Genomic DNA, 26,764 nt, shown 5'->3' with positions numbered 1-26,764 from the left:
ATAAATATAATCCCAAACAAAGCAAAGGAAACTCAAAATTTACAGCAGATTCTTGTTATTTCTGTCAGGAAAGTGAGGAAACTTTGTCTCGCTTGTTTTTTTTACATGTAAAATCTCTCAAAAGTTTTGGTCAGATTTACATTTGAATAAATCACAATCAACAAAACATCTTTAAATTGAAAGATATTATTTGTTATTATTCCCCTAAATAAAAATAAAGAATATATGTGTAACATTTTTATATTAAATGCAAAATTCTTTATTCGCAAACAAAAAATTTTTAAATCCTCTCCCTCATTTGCACATTTTTTTAATTAAATTGATTCCTTGCTTAAAGGTATACATTTATCTAACAACAAAAAATTCTGCAAGTTAATAGAAACTTATAAAAATATCATGCTTCCAGCAAGTTAGTCTTTAGAGCTTTCTGTCTTTTATTTCATTGTACTTCCACTTTCTTTATTTTGTTCTCTTTTTCCTTTCTATTTCTTATTTGTATTTATTTCTATTTATTTGTAACTGTATGTACTTGTATTCCAGTTGAAGTCAGAATTATTAGCCCCCCTGAATTATTCCCCCAATTTCTGTTTAATGGGGAGACTTTTTCAACACATTTCTAAACATAAGAGTTTTAATAACTCATCTCTAATAACTGATTTATTTTATCTTTGCCATGATGACAGTACATAATATTTCACTCGATATTTTTCAAGACACTTCTATACAGCTTAAAGTGACATTTAAAGGCTTAATTAGGTTAACTAGGCAGGTTAGAGTAATTAGGCAAGTTATTGTATAATGATGGTTTGTTCAGTAGACTATTGAAAAAAAATTTGCTTAAAGGGGCTAATAAAATTGACAGAATATTATTACAGCCAGAGCAATTGGGTGTAAAGTTTTATATTAACTGGCAATAATTGCTTTATTTATATTACTACAGCATAATTAAATCCAAGCAGTTTCCTTTAGGATTTCCCATGAAATTGTGGGTACGTAATTAAACAGAAACTTTGTTTAGCTTTACAGTATCTTGTACTAATAAATATAATTTTACTATCAGCAAATTATGGATATTAATAAATTACAAACATATACTAACATCAATGTGATTGTTATTCTCACATATAATTCATATAACTAATATTACTATCATGTTCTTTTTGTCATCGAGGACAAACCTTAGATTTTTGGGAATATTTATAATCTTTACAAAGTGGCAATACAAGACAGACACGTTTGCAATTGTAACTCCATCCCAAAGCGACTGACCAATAGGAGAGCTAAGTGCCTGTGCCAGTGCAAACAGAGTGAATAAAGCTCAGCAATATTTAAACACAACGTCTGTTCGTCACACGCTCTGCCTGAAGGAAAAGATCATTTAGCAACAACAATGATTGTAAAGCATGTGCTTTTCTCTGCTGGAGCTCAAGGTGTTTCTGTCATTTTTTTGCTCCACTTACTTTTAACTGAGGCTACGGAGTTACCCAGCTGTAAAGAGGTAAGATGCTTTTATTGTAGCCCTATGTTATAAAGGTTTTCTAAGTCTGCAGCATTAGGCACTACAATAGTCTGTATGTTACTGTGATTTGTGCATGGTCTGTCCTGTGGATTATTATTTTTATTATTATTAATGCATTATGGTCGAGATCTCACGTTACACAGAGAATGTTGTGTCTCACATGATGACACTGCGAATAAGAAACCGAACAAAATATGAAACCATTCAGGAACAAATGAAAAAAAAAAGATCAAATAAGGGACTTTGCCAGAACTGCTTTTTTTAATTTAAAAGCTTAAAGAATTCATCAGGAAATACAGACCTTTAAATAAAACTGTTTTCAGATGTTTTTACATTCTCTGTTTCCTCGAGACAAAAATCATGTTTGAATAGGAGTGTTCATGGAAATGTGTCATACACTTTTCTTATCATGTCCAGAGATAAGCGTGTCCGTTGTCGTTGGAGAGCTGTGTGAAAAAGACATCTGCTATATCGAGCACAGTGTCACATTTTACACGTGGACAGTATTGCTGTTGTTATAGATATATAGATAGTGATATACTTGTCTTAAAATCTTCACTTTTTTTTGGCAGTGACATAAAAGCACACTAAAAAAAAAAACGTTCAAGCAGTACTTCATTCAATTAAAAAAGTATCTTTAATTTCAGTTTAATATTATATATATTTTATTTATGTTAAGTTCAACACATAATTAAATACAATTGTTTTTGATTAAGAGCTCAACTAAGAAATATGTGTTTTGACCAATGTAAAGTTTTAAGGGTATTCACACCGGACAGTGCATGCGTATTAAACAGAAGCTCAATATGCTTTGTGTGTTTCCGATGCTTAAAACATATGCTGGATAAGTTAGCGGTTCGTTCCGCTGTGGTGACCCCTGAGTAAGAAAATGAATGAATGAATGAATGAATGAATATGCTTTGTAGTTTCATGGACTTAAATAAAATATTGCTTGAGGCAGATGACTTATTTTTCATTGGCTCAAGTGTTCAAATTTAGATGTGAACAATTACCCTATTTTTTATGGGACGAATGAAAGTTTTTTTTGTGCATGTGCTTTGTTACTTGTTATAAATGGGTGAAGTATTGTGTTATAATAGTTTTTTACTCTTCTTTTTATATGATTTTGTGCACAAATGATACACCCCTAAATAGTGGCTTTGTAAAATATGGACAAATCCTGTTCATATTAATATTATCACAGTGCAGCCCCAACGTTTTTATTCTTTGCCACTTTCCTAGGAACTCTCACATGTACATATTTTTACATAATTACATACAAAGTTTTTGAGAATAGTTGTTAATTATTTAAAACATTATATACTATTTGTTATTATTATGGCCAGTCATTTCTGTTGCATATTTTAATAAGCACAGGTGATAATAAGCACATTGTTGTTTACATTTTTAGACAATCTGTTACAGTGAACGACATATTTAACCCAAATATTTTACAGTATATAAGACATTTAAAGAAGGCATCGACTAAAGCAGAGGTGTTTCTTTTACTTGCATATTCTACAGTTTATAGATTGTTTTAAACATTAATGGGGGGGGGGGGGGGGGGGGTATGAAAAGATTGTTTATTTATTCTCTATTTATTTATTATTTTTGGAAGAGAGTGTTTTCTTTAGTTATGTTTTATGTCTTTATGTCCAATTGTTGTTGTCATTATGTGAGTTTTTTGTGTGGCACTGTTATGAAATGACAGTGACCGCAAACCAAATCTACATTCAAGTATAAATAAAGTAACCTAACCTAACCTTTTTCATTTATTTTCACAAAAATTAATTAAAACATTAACTTTATTCACATTTATTAAGCTTTATTCACATTTATAAACATTTATTACTTTGTTCACATTTATTAAAAATAACACTTTATTCACATTTATAAAGCTTTCTCTGCATTATAATATCACATTTAAAAATGGCATTTAATATGGACATCACAATGTGTGTTTAAATCCATTTTTTTAATTGAAACAGCACTGAAAATAGACCTTACCACTGACCTTGTGGAAAAAAACTGTCCAGGTTTTCTGTAGGAGTGAGAGATTCATCAGTTAATCTGACCCCTAAGAGACACCATAGAAACAAATGTCACCCAATTCTGTTGCCTTGGTTTTTAGGTTTCATCATTTATATGCATGTGGGGATAATAACGAGGACAGCTTGTTCTTTCTTTCTTTCTTTCTTTCTTTCTTTCTTTCTTTCTTTCTTTCTTTCTTTCTTTCTTTCTTTCTTTCTTTCTTTCTTTCTTTCTTTCTTTCTTTCTTTCTTTCTTTCTTTCTTTCTTTCTTTCTTTCTTTCTTTCTTTCTTTCTTTCTCACCAAACACAGCTAATGTAGCAGCACTAACACAAAAACACATAGGAAGCGCTGCCATGTCATGTTGTGGTTTTGTTAACTATTAATCTTGTTTTATTCCACATGGGTCATTCTGATTTGCCCTGTGAGGTGCACCTCTGTTGTTACCTCAGGTGCCTTTCGGTCAGCTTTATTTAGATTCATGTTTCTTTCCAGTCGCCTGTTCTTTTTGGGAGTGAGCTGACATATACAAACAATTCTGAGACAAATTTTTGATTGAACTAGCCACACCTTTTAAGCATCTTATCAAAGATTGTCCTACTAGTAAACAGGATGTTTGGAAGTTTAATTTACTCAAGATTTAAGTTCATCAGGCTCTCCCTATTTGCACAGTGATGAGGACAATAATAAATGCTAAAGACTGCTTGTTTAGACAAGGATACGAAGACATCCTTGAAGTTGGGCGGGTTCACCTATTGTGCAAATATTGATCTGACACAGTATTTTAAAAGGAAATGTAATCCTGAGGCATATTAAACACAAAACAATGGTGACCACAAGCATGTGTATGGTGTGAAGCACAAAGTGATGCATTAAGTGAAAATGATTTAAAGCAATGGTCTCAAACTCAATTCCTGAAGGGCCACAGCTCTATAGTATAGCTCCATCCACCTTCAACTCACACCTGCCTAATTGTCTCTAGTAGTCTTGAAACCCTTGATTAGTTGGATCAGCTGTGTTTGATTAGGGTTAGAACAAAACTGTGTAGAGCTGTGGCCCTCCAGGAATCCAGTTTGAAAATGATGTGTAATCATCCTCCGCTTGCTACAAACTATTTTGAGTTTTCTTGACCACGATGAAAGATATTCTGAGAGTAAGTAGTAAAAAAAAAAACGTCCATAGTTTTTTTGTTCCTACTATATATGGCTGCTTTTTCCCAACATTTCAGAATATACTGTTTTGTGTTCAACAGAAGAAAGAATTTCATAAGTTTAAAACCACTTGTATGTATGTAAATGGTGAGGAAATTGTAATTTTTGGGTGATCAATCCCTTTATAAGAACTCAGAAACCAACCGTTTGGATTTTTGGAGTATTAATCAGCTTGTTAAGTGTGACGTCACAAGAAGCAGCTTCCGGGTCCAATCGCTCTATCTATCAAACTGTATGGGGAGACTCATCAAATGGTAATAATAAACGTTAACAAAGCGATGGAACACTTTCGAAAATCACGATCACAATATATATATATATATATATATATATATATATATATATATATATCCATGCCTAATATCTGATGGCCAAAAAGCGATACATTTTTTATAAATTGTTCAAATATTGGTATTTGTGATGCAGCAAGTCCAGAGACCGATGTGTACACTGATTTTATTTAAAATTCACGTTAATGTGTGATATGACTAAAAAGTGTCCATAAACGAATATTTTCTCACTTCAAATGAGTAGCGGCTTGGACCCCGAAAAAGAATTCCATACGTCACGACTTAACAAGCAGATTGTAATTGACTGTTTTTTCTCTATAAAACTATTCAGCGTAAATCAGCGTAAACTAGCTCTGTTTTCAGTGTAAATCAGCATTTCACACTCATGTATTTGCTTATTTTCTGAGTAACGCTTTTTTGCCACATTATTATAGCTTCACAGTATAATTTGCTTACATTAACATTTCCTTCCAGAAGTCATCACTTGCAAAGTTTGATGTGGTTGACCTCTGAAATTGTATGTTAACAAATACTGTATATTAATCTAGAAATGAACTGTCAATAACCATTCACATTGAAAACAGTGGAAAAAGATTTCAGTGCATTTGTTGCATGTTTCTTTATTTTGCAGTCTGACTACCATTTTGAGTACACAGACTGTGACGTTTTGGGCTCTCGATGGAGGGTGGCAATTCCCAACAAACCAGAGACCTGCACCGGCCTGCCTGACCCAGTCAAAGGCACACAATGCAGTAAGTAATTACAATAGACACAAACCCTACTTGATACAAACATGCATATATAGAACATTATATGGTTTCTGTGATGTGGAAAATGATGGAAACTAGCCACAGGACTAGAATTTTTAAAAAGTAAGTCTACACCTAATCAAACTGCAGTGTGGACTAGTGTCAGTGAACATTTACTGCAAAAAGATTCTATTTGAAATCTACATTTTCTGCTTGTCTGTGTTTATTCTTTAAACATAGAGCATGTATTACTCTTGTGGTGTTTTCTGCATCTGCCATCTCATTATATAAGCAGGCTGCAGACTAAACTATCTATTGAAACTTTGCATTATAAAACACATTTTTACTTTGTGTGTGTGTGTGCACATGACAACAATCCATTAAAATAAAACTTCTGTATAAAATGTGACAGAAATATCTGAAATTAATTATATAATGGAATGTTTTCATCTTAACAGGTACAATTGACTAAAATATTGAGTTATTAAAATGCAACTTTAAATTGTATAGGTCAGTGTTTCTCAACCACGTTTCTGGAGGACTACCAACTCTGCATGTTTTGGATGTCTCCTTTGTCTGTCACACCCATTACAGACCTTTCAGTCTCTGCTAATGAGCTGATGATCTGAATCAGGAGTGTTCAGTTAACATGGTAAATGTGCAGTGCTTGTGGTCCTCTAGGAACGTGGTTGAGAAACACTGGTGCAGTTGTTATTGTTAAATGTTAAGTTGTATGTTAAAAGTCAAAAAAGTAATTCTGCATGTTAGCATTTTTCTTTGCTAAAACTTAACTTTTAACTGTTTTAGCTTAAATTTAACTATTAAGGTGGAATTAGTCCAGAAAATGGAAAAACATGGAATTTGGGTTTTAAGAAAATTCATAGGACCCTAAATATATCACCAGTTGAAGGGTTTTCATTGTTAAAAGGCTGTACATGATTTTATCTTTAATCATTTTCTTTGTTTTTTCCCGTTGTCAGCGTTCACCTGTAATGAAGGTGAATTTCTGGACATGAGGACTCAAGAATGTCAGAAATGTGCTGCAGGAACCTATTCTCTCGGGACGGGTGTTGCTTTTGACGAGTGGGACAGTTTGCCCACCGGCTTCGTCACCCATGGCATCAACATGAACTTTGGAGACACATACACCAATTGCTCAAAGTGAGTAACTTCTGTTTGTCAAAAGACGACCCTTCTCAATGCAATAAAAAGTGTAACAACAGTCCACATACCCAAAAAAATCATGTCAGTCATATTTAGAACATGAATAATTTGATAAGATATTAAAAGACTCACATTGCAGCCCCGAAATATTAATTAATTATCATCTTCAATCTTCAAACTTTGCTACTGTCCTTTAAATGACCAGTTTTAATGCATTTGTCAATGAGATGATTTAATTAATTATAAAATAATACAATTTAGTATGGGTTCTTATTCATTTATATATATGTAAATCACAGAATTATTAAGTCGTTTCAATTTTATATAATATATCTGTGACACTGAATGACAACACTACAGTATTTCACCCATATTTTGGCATTTTATTTAGACAGACATTATTTGAAAAATGTAACAAGACCATTTTAATTAACCATTTAAAATGTTTTTAATGTATACATTTATTTTTTATACTTTTAACTTGATGCTCTCTTCTCGACTTTAACCCATGTGTGTAAAATGAGAACTACAACATTCAGGAGTCAGGACATGCAAAATGATGCTCTAGCGCTCAAAAATTCAAGAACAAGTGGATTGTTGAACCATTCAACATTCACTTACCTGTAATTGCATGCACAGAATGTTTAATGTGCTTAAAAGTGCTCGGCAAGTGAGGACCTTGAATTATTTGTAATTGAAAAAAGCTGAAGGGCAGGCATTTGCTTAATTGCGTGTGTGTTTTGCATGTGTGCAGCTCAACGTGGATCCCGAAAGGTGACTATATTGCCTCAAACACAGATGAGTGCACTTCAACTCTTTCATACGCCGTGAGTCTGAAGAAGCCCGGCTCTGTGTCCTTCCAGTACATCTATCCAGACAACCACATGTTTTTTGAGTTTTATGTAAGTACTGCATTGTAGCGTCAAACGAATTATGGTTATTTCACTTTCATACAATGCATATTTATATAGGACACATAACAGACAATATAAAATAGTGGGCAAAAGAGAACATTGTTTGCTTTTAATGACCATACTTACAAACCAAATGCGTTATATATGGAAGATATATTGGGCTTTTGTATAATTACTTACTGTTATTACATTGTTTCTATTGGACTTGATTAGCCACTATTGATCTGCAAACCACATAAAATTAAACCACTTATTTTATTATGAATATGTTAGTCTTAAAGGGGCCTAAATAAAGCTTATGTGCAGAAATCACTTTTATAAGGTGTATCTATACACAGTTGTGTGGGAATAATGTGTAAATATAGCCAGCCTCTAATGATAAAAATGACTAAATTCTATTTTTTATAAACACACTTCATAAAAACAATCTGCAGAAACAATTTGATTGACATTTACCTTTTGTACATGTCATCAGAGAGGAAAGTCCTGGCCATTAGTGACAATCTCTCCCTCATTAGCATGTACAGCCCTGCGTGAGAAGCAGCCATCCGCTATTAGAGTTTTAGTGCCATACATGCTGAAGTTAGGTAAACATTATAAATTATGAGTTTTAGAATTCACAAATGAACACTGTAATCTCAGTGTAGACTACCATCTTCTAAGCCAGTGTTTCTCAACCACGTTCCTGGAGGAACACCAACACTGCATGTTTTAGAAGTCTCCTTTGTCTGTTACATCCATTACAGGTCTTTCAGTCTCTGCTAATTAGCTGATGATCTGAATCAGGTGTGTTTGGTTAAGGAGACATGGCAAATGTGCAGAGCTGGTGGTCCTCCAGGAATGTGGTTGAGAAACACTGTTCTAAGCCACATCTTTTGAGATTTTCAGTTTTTGACATTCCCAACATTAGTCCTGTTTTTGAATCTACCACTAAGTTGACACATATAAGTGTTTGTAGCTCCACCTCCTTTTAAAAAGAGGGTGTGGAGCACAATCTCATTTGAATTTAAAGCAACAGTCACCAAAACAGCATAATTTTGATCAAAACCTAAACGGGGCAGTTTCAAAGAGTTATAAAATATTATTTGTGAGGTATTTTAAGCTGAAACTTCACATACACACTCTAGGGACATCAGAGACTTATTTTGCATCTTGTAAAAAGAGGAATAATATGTCCCCTTTAAGGTTAAAAATATGAGGTAGCATGATCAAAACAATACCCAAAATTAGCATTAGGTGATAAATGCATTCAAAATTTACTGTGATATTTATTTATTTATCTATTTATTCACTTTGCACTCTGTCCAATAAAATGTCCTCATGAATATGAAGTTTCCCACCCACTATATATCCCCTTGTTCACACACTGTAAAACCTAAAAACTTAAAGTAACTCAAACCATTTGAGGAAACCGATTGCAACAAAGTTCAAAAACTAATCCTAATGAGTACTGTGAACTTAATCTATTTGAGTAAACGAAGCAATTTTAGCCCAGTAAAACCCAATAAATGAAAAGAACTCAAACCAGTTGAGTACTGTAAAACCCAATAAGTTAAGGCAACTCAAACCGTTTGAGGAAACAGTGTGCAACAAACAATTTGAGCTAAAAAAACTAATCTATATGAGTACTGTGAACTTAATCCATTTAAGTTGAAGCAATGAGGTATTTACTTAACTCCATTACCTTCAATACTGAGTTCAAAACTCTTTTCAAATGAGTAGAATTAACTTTCAGTCAATTTTAAGTTAACTACACTCATTTCATTTGATAAAGTTGACTGTTGGGTTTTACAGTGCAAAGTTAATATTTTCAGTGTAGTAAAAAGACACATAATGTAGCTTATTGGGGATTCAGACAGTATAAATATGGTTCATATTAAACAATAGTGTCCTGAAAACTAGTACAAAGGTCAAACTATTAACTAAATGCTTAGTTCACTGTAAAAAAATGCTTTGTTCCACACAATCAATTTGTTTTGGGACAACATGAAGGAATTAAGTTAACTTATTACAAATTTAAGTAGATTAAACATAAGACAATTTTAAATGTTTAAAATAAAACATGGGGTTTAGTTGTCCCAAAAAAAAACTCGAGTTGTGTTGTCTCAGCTTGTTTTAAATAAGTAGTTTGAAACAAGCTGAGTACTTGGAGAGAAAAATCAATGTATAACATCAATATGTTTGAACAAAGGGCAAAGGAAATCAATTTTCTTAGCCTGGACATGACTTTTGGCCACAGCGGTTCCTTTAAAATGGATTATTTACCACTGTAAATGTGTTTCTTCTCTACTTCTCTACTACAATGTTTTTATTTTATTTTTAGTTTTTATAGACTGAAATAAAGCCTTTTATATTCATACACTTCTCCAAAATTCTATGTAACCATAAGATTAAAATGACACAAATTAAGAGGATATATAATAACAGAGGGAGAACAAACAAAAAAAAAAGCTAGGAATCCTCTTTTTTCAGCAAATGGTAATGTTGGAACTGGATTGTGCACAAAAAATGATCATCCACTTCATCCTTAAATTAACATATTTAATTTAATTAAAGGACTGCCATTACATTATGTTTAGCCATTAATAATCTGTTGAATAGTATTTGGTCTTTGTTTCTTTTCTAATATTCTTGGATGCTGTGTGATAAGGGAGAGCATATGCTTGTGTTTGCAGGTTCAGAATGACCAGTGTCAGTCCACAGACTCTCAGAACCGCTGGATGAGGATTTCAGAGAGCGACTGGGATTATCATTATGTACGTCTTTATGTATGTTTTTCTATTTTGAGAGCACAAATAGAAACTCCAGGCCTCAAATCCTCTTCTCTGTCTGCTGTAGGTACCATTGAGCACTGGTAACAATGTCTTGTACTGGAGAACAACAGGTTTCTCTTTGGCTGCCAACACTGCCAAACCGGTTCTGCTCAAGAATATTGCCATCTCAGGTATTTTGGAAACAGCATAAATGCTACAATTTTAATTTAATTTAATTTAATTTAATTTAATTTAATTTAATTTAATTTAATTTAATTTAATTTAATTTAATTTAATTTAATTTAATTTAATTTAATTTAATTTTTAATTTAATTTAATTTAATTTAATTTAATTTAATTTAATTTAATTTAATTTAATTTAATTTAATTTTTAATTTAATTTAATTTTATTTTATTTTATTTTATTTTATTTTATTTTATTTTATTTTATTTTATTTTATTTTATTTTATTTTATTTTATTTTATTTTATTTTATTTTATATAAAAGGGTGGCAGGTTGGAAATTAATTTAATAATTGATGACTGACCTCTCTTCCTCAGGGGTCTCGTATACATCAGAGTGTTTTCACTGTAAGCCTGGTACTTACAGTGATAAACCAGGAGCTGCCCGCTGTATCCCGTGTGCTGCTAATTCATACTCTAATAAAGGAGCCACTGCGTGTCAACCGTGTGATGCGGACAAATATTCAGGTGTGTGTCTTTGCATTTTAAAAGCCGAATGAGCATGAATGTTAACAGGGTCAGCAGCTGCTATTGTTGTACTCTGTGTTATTTCACATGCAGGACAACAGTTTTTTTCCATTTGTGCTTATGGATACAAGATGCTTTGTGTTAGTGGAGTATTTAAAGCATATTTGCATTTGTTGTTTTGGTGCTTGTATTTTTAATTTAATTTAATTTAATTTAATTTAATTTAATTTAATTTAATTTAATTTAATTTAATTTAATTTAATTTAATTTAATTTAATTTAATTTAATTTAATTTAATTTAATTTAATTTAATTTAATTTTAAAAAATTAAGCTGTGGCAACCCCAGATTAATAAAGGGACTAAAACTGTAAAGAAAATGAATGAATGAAATTTAATTTAATTTAATTTTTAAAAACTAATACAAATTTATAATTAAATATTTACAGACATAAATATGTCTTGATTATTTTAATTTTATTGTTATCTTTTTTTACTTAATATAATTAATAAAATTAAAGATATACAGCTGACATCTGACTGTTTTTTATTTTAAATTTAGCAGTTCAATTTAATTTAATTTCAATTCATTAATTAAATCAATTAAATAAAAACATTAAAAAGGTTTGGTTGTCAAATTGTTGAGGTTAAACTAACACAAATATCAATCATAAACTAGAAACTGTATTTCTCAAAGCATTTAGGCATGTAATGACTGGTTGTCATTCAGCAAATGCTGCGTGAAGGCTTTTGAACGTTACTGATCTGCATAGATGTGATCAAGCATTTAAATTTAACCACACAGAAGTAAAAAGTTGATGTAAATGACCTGCCTGTGGGATTTGCCTGCTGTGTCTTATCACTTCATCTAAATGAGTGTGTGTGTGTTTTTCCTAATGCTGCGGGCGTTTTCCTCTTTATGTTGTGTGTGTGTGTGTGTGTGTGTGTGTGTGTGTGTGTGTGCTACAGGTGTTGGATCTGGAGCTTGTACACAGCGACCAGCCTGCAAAACCTCTGATTACTTCTACACCCACACACCCTGTGATTCCAGCGCTCAGGTAACATGTAAAAATAAACACTGATAGTCTTTATGTCAGAAAGCACTTATTCCAGCATTCCTTGTTGTTTTGTTTAATTAGATTTTATTTCTTGATTTGATGATCCTTTCCACCTGATCACTGATACTAATACAAAATTTATTACATAATTCATGCATTTAATTATTTCCAATGGTGATCTTTGATGTTTGTACAGTATTTAGACACAATTAATGTTACTGCCATGATTATATTACTTATTTATTCTGTGTTCAAATGTGTATTATTTAATTTAGTTTGTGTTTTAGCTTTTAAATGGATTATTCATATTTTAATTAAATTGAATTGATACATTAAATGATTATAAAGGATGCAAATATATTTTAATTTAATATTTAATTCATTACATTTCATTCAATTTATTTTAATTTAATTTAATTGCATTTTAATTTCTTTTAATTTAATTTATAGTTTATTTTTAGACTGTATAGTGTATTTTAAACTAGTGTATAAGTGGCTTGATTTTTAATTTGCATTTTTAATGTATTTTAATTACCAACTGTGCCAACGTGAATTTCTTTATTTATTTTAGGTTTTCATTAGAGTTTAGTTTAATTGATACATTAAGTCTGACAGCAGATAGTTTTTTGGTTTGTTTAATATTTAGACTCAACTGATGTATAAGTGGACTGAGCCCAAGATCTGCAGTGAGAGTTTGGAGGGTGCAGTGAAGCTCCCGGCGTCAGGAGAGATGATGTCCTGTCCTCCATGCAATCCCGGCTTCTTCTCCACCAACAGCTCCACCTGTGAAGCCTGTCCACATGGCTTCTACTCTAATGGCACTGGTACAGACAGCTTACACACCTATTTTACATCGCTACATAACAACACTACGAGTAAATATAACAATAAAAAAGCATATGTATTTAGAATATGTTTGTTAATTTTGATAACATATGTCTCAGTTTCTGTATCCTAATGTTTTATCAGATGCCAAACTGAAAACACATGGCACAAATGTACACTCAGAGTGTGCTGGAATAATATTGAAGAGTCTGATCATAATGTTTATACTTGTGATAGTTATTCATTTGGTCAGACAGTAATTCCATTTTATAGTTTAAATGCATATAGATTAATATTTATAGTACAAAGGGATAGTTCACCCAAAATGAAAATTCTTAAATCATTTACTCTTTCTCCCTTTTTCACAAAATGTTTTACAAAATTTATACAAAATTAGTTAGTTTTTATTAAATGTTGGAAACCTGTAACCATTGACTTCCATAGGATCTATTTTGCTATTATAGAAGTCAGTGGTTGTGCTGCAAAAAATGCTTTTCTTTCAAAGAGTTTTTGTCTTGTTTCTAGTCCAAATATCTAAAAATTCTTAAATCAAGAAGCCTTTTCTAGAAGTAAAACATATTGTCTTGTTTTCAGAAATAATTAGTAATATTAAGTGAGTTTTTTAAATTAAAACAAGCAAAATAACCTGCCAATGGGGTAAGCAAAATAAGCTTGTTTTCAACTTGTATTCTTAAACTTGTATTTTGCTTACCCCATTGGCAGAAAACTCACTTCATTCATTCATTCATTCATTTTTCTTCAGCTTAGTGCCTTTATTCATCAGGGGTCGCCACAGCGGAATGAACCGCCAAATTATCCAGCATATGTTTTACATAGCCAATGCCCAACCCAGTACTGGGAAACATCCATACACTCTCACATTTACACACATACACTACAGCTAATTTAGTTTATATAGGTGAATTGAATAGTTTATTCAATTTACCTATATTGCATGTCTTTGGGCTTGTGGGAGAAACAGAAGCACCTGGAGGAAACCCACGCGAACACGGGGAGAACATGCGAACTCCACACAGAAATGGCAACTGGCCCAGCCGGGACTCAAACCAGCAACCTTCCTGCTGTGAGGTGACAGTGCTAACCACTGAACTACTGTGTTGCCAAACTCACTTCATTTTGGCTAATTATTTCTGAAAACAAGACATTATGTTTTGCTTGAAATGTTAGATGTAGGTTTTACTAAAAAAATGTTGTTTAAAAAGATAGAAAATGCTTTATTGAAGAATTTTAAGATATTTGGACTAGAAACAAGATTTTAAAGAGCATTTTTTGCATTGTGCAAGTTTCTAAAATTTTTCAAAATTTACTAGTGAAATATACTTGTAAAATATACTAACTAGTGAGTTAATTTTTATTTTTGATTGAACTATCTCTTGATATATTGGTATCTGGGATGCTGCAAATCCAAAACCTGTACATTGAACGCCATGATTTTGTCAAACATACTCTTCAAAGTGAGAATAGGGGTCAAAAGCATCTATTTTCTCAATTAAAATGGAAAGTGGACCCAGAAACAGAATTTCATAGGTCAGAACTTAAAAGCATAGTTCACCCAAAAATGAAAATGTACTCCCCTTTTAGGGTGTGTGTCCACCGAAGCATTTTTTTCCTGAGCTGATTTATTTTTTTTTTTTTTGTAAATAGAAGTGTTGCGTTTTTAAAACGACAGCAGCATAGCCAAGAGATGAGTGATCTGCGTATTTTTAAAGCTCCTACAGTTGGAGAAAAGCTCACAGCCAAATGTTTTTAGATCAGTGCTCACATTTCTAGAGCGCAAAATCCCCTCAAGTGGTTCCATACTTTTATGAGTTTATTTCCTTTGCTAAAACATGAAAGAATTTAATTTTAAGTTATTAAGTTGACGTCTGTCAATGTAGTAAATGGTTATGTTTCAAACATTTTCAAAATATGTATTAGTAAAATTGTATTTTTCAAAAAACTAGTAACGTTGAGTAAATAATGACAGATATAAAAAAAAAACTGGTGAACTAATAACTTTAAGCAGATTTACTATCAGAACTCATCTGCTGCATTGAATGTGTCCAGAATGTTCTGAATGTCCTGCTGGAACAGAGCCAGTTGTGGGTTTTGAGTACAAATGGTGGAACAAGATGCCCAGTAACATGAGGAGTTCAGTCTTAAGCTCTGAATACAGCAGCACAGACAGGAGCACAGGTACGCTTTTTAAAAGTGTTTTTCTTAGTTGTTCAGCAGTAGGTGTGGATGTAAAGGAGTATGTGTGCTTTGTGGTATTCTTGCGACAGGTTGGGAGGTTGCGGGCGAATACATATACACCACACCAAGCGATCAGGATTCTGACTACATGATGCTGACGCTCACAGTACCAGGTTACAGGTGAGAGAACACTCTGCACAAACAGCAACTCATCATGATCATTATTAAAGGGGTCTTTTTATGCTTTTTAACACCTCCTTTATTTTGCAATGTCTATATTATTTAAATGAGTTAGTGAAATTCAATTTTGATTTCAATTTTAGCCTTCAACGAATTTGAAAAAACAAAACTCAAGAGAAATTATTAGTGCATCAATCCCTCCCCCTTTCCAGCAGTCCACACTTTATTTAAAAGGCAGAGTCACCAAACTATCTTGTCAGTGTTAGTAGCAGCAGATTTAGCACTGGTGCATTTCTAGTTATGTGTATGTAACAGTTGATGCGAAACAAAGCTTGGTAGAGCTTAATATTTACATAGTATGCGACCATCTGTGCATGCTCTTTCTATTTTTTTGCACTTACAAATCTGTACATCAGAGCAAAGACTATTGAATACACAAGACATGTCACTCGTATACTTTTGAATGGGGAAAAGTGTAACTGTCAATATGGCGATTGAAGCCCCGCCTTCTAGTGGAGGAGCCAATCTGCGATCACTGTATGGCGAATAAAGTCCGCCTTCTAGTACAGGAGCCAATCAGCGATCGCTATAGAATGACAATTCTCTGGGGGAGGGGCTCGGACCAGACATGAGTTTTTGCAGATTTTGTGTGATACGAACATTTAGAAATGAAACTAAACAGACAGTTGTTGTTTAGTTTTGTTGGTTTTTCGTAATATGAAATGTAATCGTAAGCTTGGCAAGTAGTTTTGGAGAATTTGATGTTTCCCCATTCAAACAGAATGCCCGAGCTTACTGCCCGAGAGGCGTTTCAAAGAAGGTCACTGAGTGAAATGACTTGCCTTAAAGGGACTTTGATCAGAGGCCTGTTGCACAAAACCAATTGGATTGCCAAAACCAATCAAATCCAACCTGGATAAGATCAGATTAAGCAGTTTAGCTTTAAAATAAGTACAGCGCGATACAAATAAAAGGCTCATTCTGGCTCATTCTGAAAACGTAGTCCTACAGAAGTTTCTGGAGAACGCGAATTACGTAGCCAGAGGTACGTATGGCTGCATTTCATTATTTTTAAATGAACGCTACGGGGTGGCGCTCCTTTTCATGCTTACCAGTTGACCGCTTACTTCCCTATGGACGGCATTCCGGCTGCAACCAGTTTGTCTCTTTAGCGCGCCAAGCGTACACAGCGGCCTCTCATGGATTCTCGAAAACCAAAAATGCAGAAAAACGTACCGCAGGGACGTATTTCTCGGCCTCCAGAAACGTCTGTAGAGGTACGTTTTCAGAATGAGCCTGGGTTGCAACAAAAGTGTCAAAAACTGGGTTTACACAATATATGTCATTATATGTTAAAATGTAATAAATGTACACAATAATATGGTCTTTCGTTTTTTCCAGCCTGCCTCATTCCCTGCGTGAAGACAACGAGAGAGTCGAACTTTCCAGAATAACATTTGTGTTTGAAACCAAGTGTACAGCTGATTGTAAACTCTATTTCATGGCAGTGAGTTTGACCATATTTTATATTAGAGTATTTTGTGTTATTGTTATTGAATATTGTATGTAGATACATAAATAAAAAACTAATTTTGAGGTTTGTGAGATTTTCATTTTGAAAGAAGTCCTGTATGCTCTCTAAGGCTACATATTTAATGAATCAAAAAGTCAGTGAAACAGGAAATTTAATTCATTTTTTATCTAATATATTTTTAAATACCTTTTTAAAACACTTTTAAAACTTTGGTTAATACAAATTTCAAATAGACAGTATTTATTTGAACAAGAAGTTGCTTGCTGAATAAATCTTAATTGATAAAAAAACTTACTGACCCTAAATATTTAATTGGTAATATATAATATTGTTATTATAATATTTTGCAGAGCATTAATGTCTAATATTTGTTTTCATCTCTCCTCAGGGACAAAATGAAAGGAATAATATGGTTGTGGAGAGTTGGTCTGGCACTATAGGAAAGCAGTCCTACTCCTGTCTTATTAAAAGTAACAGCACAGTTAGCTTCAGCTGGGGGTTTCAGCATACTGGAGCTTTCAACAGGGTGAGATTAGAAACATTCACTTCTTTAATGTTTTTACATTTTCTTTGATAATCTAAGGTTGTGTGTGTGTGTGTGTGTGTGTGTGTGTGTGTGTGTGTGTGTGTGTGTGTGTGTGTGTGTGTGTGTGTGTGTGTGTGTGTGTGTGTGTGTGTGTGTGTGTGTGTGTGTGTCTGTCTGTCTGTGTTATAGAAAAATGAATACAGCTCTGACCTTGCTAAGATCTACTCTGTTCACCTCACTAATGTGATTGGTGGCGTGGCTTCAGAATGTCGCCAGTGCGCTCTGACTGGCGCTGACAGCGACTCCTGCGTCTCCTGCACTCCAGGACACTACATGGTCAATGGCACTGGGGTGTGCAGACACTGCCCCTCTAACACCATCATCCGACCCGAGCAGCCCATCGGGAAGGAAGCCTGCATTCCATGTGGACCCAATACATACAGCAATAAAGTGAGCATGAATTATGATTCGAATTATGAGATGTTAAGTGATTATTATACTGTATACTGTCTGTGTTTATATACCCACACATCTTTGTATTTTTTTTGTTCTGTTATGCCACATCAGGAAAGCAGGATATAGTAAAAGCTATTTACTTTAATAAACGTATACAAAAGGGAAATCAAACATAACCTCAGGTATAGGTGAAATTGTAACAGCTATGTAAATCAGCAAAGATAGTCAGTGAACTGAAGGAACATAAACACAAGATGAGGAGTAACTAAACCAGACACAGGTGAACATAGTCAATGAACCAATATGTAACTATAGAGACATATTAGAAATGGTGCATGAAATAATGTTATTATAAATTTAAAGAACAAAATCTGTAACTGAAACCGCCCCTATACCCTTATTCGCTATTCATTACATTAGTCCATTAATAAAGTTCACTTAATAGAGTGAATGAAAATGAGTAAGTGAATTCAAGCACTGGAAGGGATGAAACAAAGTATTTTTGATTCTTTCAATACAAATGTTAAATTAAAAATTAAATTAAATTATTAAAAATTAATAATATATTTAGAAACTTACACCAATAGTTTTTTTTTTTTTTTGCTGTGGATGCCATCTTGTAAGCAAACAAACTCTCACAATCCATTATGGGTGTTCTCTAGTCAGTGAGTGTAAATGGTTTGTACAGTTGTAAGGGTATAAGGGTAATTTAGCATACAGCCAAAACTTAAAAACTAAGACGAAATGAAAGGTAAACAAACCAGACACAGGTGAACATAAAGAAATAAATCAATTTGTAACCATAGAAACAAACTGAAAACAATGCAGAAAAACCTGCAAATAAAACGAGTATTGTAGTACATTTATTTTTCTTTTTTATTTTAATGTTATTCTACAATTTCTTCATTATTTATTATTTTATACATTGAATTGCATTATAGGAAATTGATCTCCGATTTAACAACTTATGATGTTTAAAAGTGAACTCTGCAGATTAAAAAAGTGACTTTCATTTATATTTTTAGTAGTTTGTAACAATACATTGTTTAAGAATTAAAACGTAAATAAAGCAGAAATTTCTGACAAATCATCACACTTTTCAAATATTTTATATATCCATTCTTTTTGTCTTTTCTGTAAACAGGGCCGTTCTGCTTGTATGAGCGACTGTACATTAGCACTGGATCATAAAGGAGAATCACTGTATTATGATTTCTCTTCAATGGGAAACGTCACTGGCTTTCAGAGCAGTCCGCGATTTACCAGTAAAGGCCTGCAATATTTCCATCATTTTAACGTAGCTCTGTGTGGAGCAGAGGTAAGAATATAAATGAGGGTAGATGAAGTTTTTAATGATTGACCGAAATAGGAAGTCTGAGATGTTTACAATCCTATATTCAAGTGTCTCCATTTCTCATTTAGAGCAGGACTGTAGCGTCCTGTGTGGAGAATGTGACTGAAAGCAGGAGGGACGTGAAAGGATATATCTGTCAGTCCACAGTAGTGCCTTCTGAGATCAGGGGTCAAAGTGTTGTGTCCTCTCAGCCCTTCAGTATTGGAGACATTTTAATCGGTGAGTGCTGCTGATGCGTTTACACTCAAGTTCTAATTAGTTTACTTTTAACATTCGATTGATGAACAGTGAGGAAAATAACACCGCCTCAGTGTACCCAGTTTTTAAAAACGCTTGACTGATAGTTTACAGTTGAATGCCACCGTTCCTCATGCAAAGCAGTAGCGAAACCATGTGGAGACCTTTTGCTGTTACAAATTCGTTGGACGTCGTTTATTAGTTTTTTGTGTTTCCTTGTTCAATGTTGGCACCTTGTGGACAAATTAAGTAGTACAAAACGATTTTAAGTGGTAGTTAACCCAGGGACTGAATATTCTGTCATTATTTACTCACCCTTGTGTTACTTGTACAAACCTGTTTGACTTTTTTTCTGATATTTATGAACTGAAAATTGACTCACTGTTTACCCTCAAGTGGTTTTAAACCATTATGAGTCTCTGTTCTGTTAAATACAAAAGATGATATTCTGACTTCCATAGTATTAGTTTTATCCACTATGGAAGTCAATGGTTACCAGTTTTTAAGCTTTCTTCCTGTACAGCGTACTCATAATATCCTAAGTACATTTCAGGCTTAAACCTACAAACTTATTTATCAAATTCAAAATGTTTTACACTCAGGAGTGACTACTGAGGCCAAACTTGATGACATTTCATCATCTGATGGCAACTTTCCGGTTGAATCAGAGTTGCCTGATGTCATTTTCTACTACAGGTGAGTGCCCTTCATTTTAGTAATCTCTGCTCAGCTTATTTTAATGTTCATATAACGTTTACATGTTATCTATCTTGGTTGTTTTACTTCAGCTTGATATTCTTCTCTTTAATCTTGTCAACAGGTCTAGAGAAACTACACAAGCATGCAAAAATGGAAGATCATCCTCCATTCGCCTGCGATGTGATCCAAGTGTAACAGTGAAAAACTATATTTCTCTGCCAAGGTACAATGAAAAAATAGCTTTTTCTTTGAAGTTGTGATATAGCTTTAATTGCAATGTGTGTGATTTAATTATGTGAATATGTGCTTTTTCTCAGCAGAAGAATACTACACGAAAAAATTTGTTTTCTATATTAATAAAATATACTGAAAAATAGTAAAATACTTCACTACAAAATGCACTGGAATGTTATTAACATTTTAAAACAAAATTGCATATTTGCATAGATTTTTTATGATTTTTTCTTTCTAAATTGTGCCGCCTTAATTAAAAAAAAAAATTAAGACTCTGTTTTAAAGTCTGTGCTGTTTTGGACTGAACTTTAATGCTAGCTTTGCTTTGTAATCCACCTTGCAAACGGCAGAAGTTGAAAGGATATTGGTTTTTTTTGCTTTCTTATTGTGTGTAGTAACTGCTCAGAGGGCACCTGTGACGGCTGCTCTTTCCACTTCCTGTGGCGCTCACAGCAGGCCTGTCCTCTCTGCTCAGAGAGGAACTATAAGGAAATCGTCAGCGCCTGCATCCAGGGAATTCAGGTACAGAAAACATTCAAAAGACTGTATCTTTTGTTGCTCTTTATCAATTCGTTTGTGTAGATTAAATTACAATACATGTTTTTAAAGGCTGTTTGATGAAAAAAAAATTCTCCTGCACTGAACTAAAAATCTCCACTTCAGCCGGACTTTCTCACAGTTGCTTCACAGTTTTATAGATATAAAAATTTACAGATATATTCATCCATAATTTACCAGATTTTATTTGGGTGATTCTAGAATTGCCACAATGACTGTTTACTAAAATAGTAAAGTTATCAACAAGATGTATATTGTGTCTGTCTCTATGTTTTGGTCAACTCTGTTACATCAGTTGTAAAAAGAAGTAACAATCTGTAAAGCACTGATAGAAAAAGCCTTGCTCCAAGTGATGTCAGCTCTGGCGGGAAATTCTGTAAGGCGTGTCATTATACTTTTCTCTTTAGTTTGTACAATATGTGTAGGATAAACCAATGGTAAATTAATTATTTGTTATTGTGATTTTTCAGCGAATATCTTATTCACTTCTTAAAAACAATAATATGATGACAATACACAAGATTCTGTTGTAGACCTGCCATGTGGTGTCTAGATTGAGCTAAAGCACAAAATGGTGGAAATTGTTAACCCTGTTAATGGTTTAAATTGTTTAACAGTAAGTTGATCAACAATTAGTAACATAATCAAATGTTCCCAACCATATTTAATTATTTAGCATCATTTTACATTAATAATTGTCTCATGAGGGGCTGAGAGCGGTGGGAACGGAGCGAGTCCGTGGTGTGAGTGTTAATGAATGTTAACGAGTGTCACTTGTGCGACCTACCATCTTGATTCCCACAGGGCATGGAAGGGTAAAAGGAGAAGTGAAGACATGTAATGTTTGGTTTTGCTTTCAGTTTGGCGGTAGACATCTGTGAGGGGCTAACGTGTGTTTATTTATTTATTCAAGTTTTTGAAAGTTTGTCATTTCTCCTCCTCCTTCCTGATGGCTTGTGTATTACTGTAGTTCAAGGAAAATTTATAGAAAATGAGTCATAAATGTGTATTGTTTTCAACATGTAAAAATATATTTACAAAACTGATTAAAAAAGATTCCCAAAATACCCTCTGTAAAGCCTTTAGCCTCATACGCATATTTTTAAAAACATTTTAGAAATCTCGTAGCACAAAAAAAGTTAGCAAATCTTATTATATACAATCAACTGGGGAAGGAACAACTGTTGATTAGTTTATGTTTTTACCTTATTCACCTATAGTGTCTTTTCTTAAACTCAATCACATGAAATATGTCTGTGTTTGTCAGAGGACGACGTATGTCTGGCAGCAGCCTCTGAGGTGCACAGGCGGTGTATCTCTGCCTCCTCTGAAGATCAGTACCTGTGTGACGCTCGACTTCTGGCTCAAATTTGGTGTCTCCATTGGAACTGTGGCTGCCGTGTTGCTCATTACCATCAGCTGCTACTTCTGGAAAAGGACACGCAAGTGAGAGGCGATTTACATCAGGAGCTTACACAAAACTGATGCAGTTTATCAAATTTTACAAACATAATGTTGTAGAAACATTTATATTTAGATAAAACATCAAATAACAGAATGTTTTAGACAGAATAGCCTTGAGTAAGCCTTTGTTTCATTTGATCTAAAAAAAATTAATGAAGAAGGGGGATATGGTGTACACTACAAGAACAATGTTTATAGTGTAAGTTTACAAGGTGTATATAGTTTGCACAATATTTGCCAATGTGAGAAATGTATAATATAGTATTTCTTTTCCACCTGAATGAATAAATTAATCAATAAAAACCCATCAATCATAGATGTTATACTAGTAATATCAACATTTTAAATAAATTTATTCATTCATTTTCTTTTTGGCTTTGTCCCTTTATTAATCGGGGGTCCAGCATATGTTTTACGCAGCGGATGCCCTTTCAGCTGCGACCCATAACTGGGAAACATCCATACACTTATTCACACACATACACTATGGACAGTTTAGTTTACCCAATTCACCTACAGCACGTCTTTGGACTTGTGGGGGAAACCGAAGCACCTGGAGGAAACCCACGCGAACATGGGGAGAACATGCAAACTCCACACAGAAATGCCAACTGACCTAGACGAGGCTTGAACCAGTGACCCGCTTGCTGTGAGGCGATTGTTCTACCGATTGCGCCACAGCGCCGCACTAAATAAATATATTATAAAATATAAGTTTTCCATATTTTGTTTTAATAATTGTGTTAATTAATTTGTTTATAAATAAATTTTACATATTTGTAATAAAAAAAAGCCAGCCTGTTTTTTTCCAACTTAAAATCCTTTTTTTTTTTATACCAAACTTTGACATTTAAGGCCATTGTTTCTGTAATTTTAGGTTTTGACCAAGAGGTTTGGTCAAGAAAATCTATATTTTTACATTACTGATTTTGATCAATATCTCAAATGACAGATACTGCAAAGTATTGAATTTTATAATCATAACGCAATGAATCCAAGTATAACATCATAGCTTTATGAACCCACCGACTTACTGAACCCAAGACAAATATATACAGTTGAAGTCAGAATTATTAGCCCCCGTTTGAATTTTTTTTTTCTTTTTTAATTTTTTCCCAAATGATGTTTAACAGAGCAAGGAAATTGTCACAGTATGCCTGATAATATTTTTTCTTCTGGAGAAAGTCTTATTTGTTTTATTTCGGCTAGAATAAAATTATTTTTTAATTTCTTAAACATTTTAGGGTCAAAATTATTAGCCCCTTTAAGCTAAATTTGTTTTTGCAGAACAAACCATTGTTATACAATAACTTGCCTATTTACCCTAACCTGCCTAGTTAACCTAATTAACCTAGTTAAGCCTTTAAATGTCACTTTAAGCTGTATAGAAGTGTCTTGAAAAATATCTACTCAAATATTATTCACTGTCATCATGGCAAAGATAAAATAAATCAGTTATTGGAGATGAATTATTAAAACTATTATGTTTAGAAATTTACTGAAAAAAAATTCTCTGTTAAACAGAAATTTGGGAAAAAATAAACAGTGGGGCTAATAATTCTGACCTCAACTGTACTTTCAAATATGTATATGAATGACTTGTTATCTTTATAATTGTAAATAAGCTGCTCATACTGCTCACACTGCTCAGTGTCCTTGTCTTCTCTCTAGGCTTCAGTATAAGTACTCCAAGCTCATGATGACAGCAGGAGATAAAGAGTGTGAGCTTCCAGCAGCCGACAGCTGTGCCATCATGGAGGGAGAAGATGCAGAGGACGACCTCATCTACCTCTCCAAAAAACCCTTCTTCAGGAAGATCAAGTCCTTTTCCAGAGAGGTGAGGAGGACACAAGACTGACCTCTCTTTGACCATAATGCTCTCGACAGACGCTGTATACATTTCTAGAAGATAGTTCAGCCAAAAATGAAAATTCATTAGAAAACCATTCAGTTAAAATAATTTACTCAACCTCCACTTGTTCCAAACGTCCAAAAGAAAATATTTGGAAGAATCTTGTTAATCAGTAGCCATTGACTACCATATTTGTTTTCTTTCAACTATGGATGTCAATGCTATCGGTTTCCAGTATTCTTCATAATATCTTCTTTTGTGTTTAACAGAAAAAGCAAGGTTTGTGCACCTGAGGGTGAGTACATGGGAAGTAAATTTTCATTTTTAGGTGAACTGTCTCTTTAAGGCAAGGGACTGCATGTGAATAAGCAAAACTGTTGTTTTTGGCTCATTTCCCAAGTTTATTGATTACATAAAGAATTGCACACATTTTTGTATTACAGGTTTTGTAGAAAGGTATGTGTAAACGTTCACTAATTTGCATACATTTCTAACAAAAAAGTCTGAACATTGGATGAAGTAAGGTTTAACATTCTTCTTTCATTTTTTGCACATATCAGAGTTTTGTTTTTGTTTTGTTTTCACAGAGGAGATTTCGGCAATCTGTTTTATCACTCCATAATTCCAAAAATTCTGCAAATAGCCAGAAATAAATAACTTTTTTTTGTAGAATATAAATATTTAATCAGTTAAATTATGTTTAACGTATTCCTAGATTTAGTCATTCAGTCATTTAGCTGAGACTTTCAAATGAGGAGGCATTCAGTGATTCAGGCAACTTTTCTCTGTAAAGTTTTTTGTTTTGTTTTGTTTTTGCAAAACAAATCCAGTTATCCTGGACTCAAAAATGTTCTAGAATTACCTGTATAGTATCAGGCAAAATATCTATGAACATATCTCTCTGAATCCCTGCTGAAGTGGAGATTTATGGCTCAAAAAATCATTTTGAGAAAACAGCTAATATGTGTTGTAAAGGAAATGTACAAACACAAAATGATGTGTGTAAAAAATGTATATTGCATGTTTTCTTTACATTAGACTGAAAAAAAACACTTTATGAAAAGTCCAAGAATTTCCAAATTAACATGTTTATAAAAAAACAATGACTCTCCTTAATATGATTTAATAACATTAAAAGGGAAAGACAATTTATTGAAACAATTCTGTTGTTTTACAGAGAACATCTGATGGCTTTGACTCTGTTCCTCTGAAATCCTCTGCTGCACAGGAGATTGAGATGAGCTAGAACTTCTCACATGTTTGGGTTGCCGTAATTCATTTAGCAGATGCTTTTATCCAAAGTGACTTACAGGAATACAACAAGCAATTCAACATAAATGCAAATAAATGCATTAAGTGCTCATAATATAAAGTTTATGGATTAAGATACAAGCTAGAATTAAGTAAATTAAGGGAATGTGAAAGATGAGATGAGATTTCTACAGTCTTCTGAATATTGTGAGGCATTCAGTGCTATGGATGGGATTGAGAAGATCATTCCACCAGCAAGAAACAGTGAGGTGAAGGATCTGAAAAGTGTTTTGTTTTTTTATTTAACTCAGGCTTTTCAAGGAGATGGAGACTCACAAGTGCGAGTAGAAGTTTGCATATTTTCTCCCACTGGGTCTCCTTTGGATTTATTTGTCAATCCAGTCTAAAACAAAACTGGCAAATGAAGAAATTTTTAAAATACTTTATGATGATCGTAATAGCTTACTTTTTATATAAATGCAATGTTGGAAATCTACATTACAATTGTCATTAGACCACGTTTTAACTTTCTCTGAAATTTCATTTTTTCTTGATTAATGGATTTAATATGAGTTTGAACAAACCCATTTTTTTCCCCAGAAAAATGATATTTGGTCAGAATAAAAATGTTATCGTTGAACCCAAAAATGTATTTTATAACGTTTCTCAAGTTAAAACATTGGTATTTATAAAGTACTAAACATCTAAAATCATGCCACCTTTTTTATTCTTTTAAAATGGATTGTTGTTTAGTTAGTTATGCATCAGGCCTATAGTAATACCCAGAGAAATTTTTCATTTTCAAATGCTCTCTTTATATAACATTACATTCGTTTCTGTCCGAATGTGATGCCTCAAAGCTTTCGTTTTGTAGAATTTATGTTGTGTGAAATTTTTCTTCCCTTTTGATATTTTATTTGTATTTTATGTCTTATTTGATGTATATCTTGTTTGTAATGTTTCGTAAATAATATACGTGATATCAATAATGTTTCTGTGTCC

At 33.2% G+C, this 26,764-nt stretch overlaps 1 protein-coding gene across 1 annotated transcript; it reads left to right on the top strand.

The window, feature by feature from the left end:
* Positions 1 to 1,356: 1,356 nt before the first annotated feature.
* Positions 1,357 to 26,644, top strand: elapor1 (endosome-lysosome associated apoptosis and autophagy regulator 1). Its single transcript, XM_056463640.1, has 22 exons — positions 1,357 to 1,498; positions 5,681 to 5,801; positions 6,779 to 6,959; positions 7,717 to 7,864; positions 10,552 to 10,632; positions 10,715 to 10,820; positions 11,191 to 11,340; positions 12,308 to 12,396; positions 13,043 to 13,220; positions 15,289 to 15,417; positions 15,507 to 15,597; positions 16,999 to 17,104; positions 17,520 to 17,657; positions 17,847 to 18,107; positions 19,258 to 19,431; positions 19,536 to 19,686; positions 20,307 to 20,400; positions 20,525 to 20,626; positions 21,033 to 21,159; positions 22,463 to 22,641; positions 24,331 to 24,496; positions 25,689 to 26,644. Exons 1-22 carry the CDS (start codon positions 1,391 to 1,393, stop codon positions 25,755 to 25,757), a joined length of 2,949 nt encoding a protein of 982 aa, XP_056319615.1. The 5' UTR covers positions 1,357 to 1,390; the 3' UTR covers positions 25,758 to 26,644.
* The last annotated feature ends 120 nt before the right edge of the window (positions 26,645 to 26,764 follow it).

The sequence above is a fragment of the Danio aesculapii genome, chromosome 8 (genome assembly GCF_903798145.1).
Source record: "Danio aesculapii chromosome 8, fDanAes4.1, whole genome shotgun sequence".
NCBI lineage: Eukaryota > Metazoa > Chordata > Actinopteri > Cypriniformes > Danionidae > Danio > Danio aesculapii.
Note: the sequence above shows the minus strand (reverse complement) of the source record. Positions and strands in the feature narration are given on the sequence as shown.

What these genes read in the sequence shown, in the direction of transcription:
- elapor1 (XM_056463640.1), top strand. Translation starts at nt 1,391, where the DNA reads ATGATTGTAAAGCATGTGCTTTTCTCTGCTGGAGCTCAAGGTGTTTCT. An exon ending in CCAATACATACAGCAATAAA is followed by an intron (nt 18,108 to 19,257) that starts GTGAGCATGAAT and finishes TTCTGTAAACAG; the next exon opens with GGCCGTTCTGCTTGTATGAG. An exon ending in TATTGGAGACATTTTAATCG is followed by an intron (nt 19,687 to 20,306) that starts GTGAGTGCTGCT and finishes TTTTACACTCAG; the next exon opens with GAGTGACTACTGAGGCCAAA.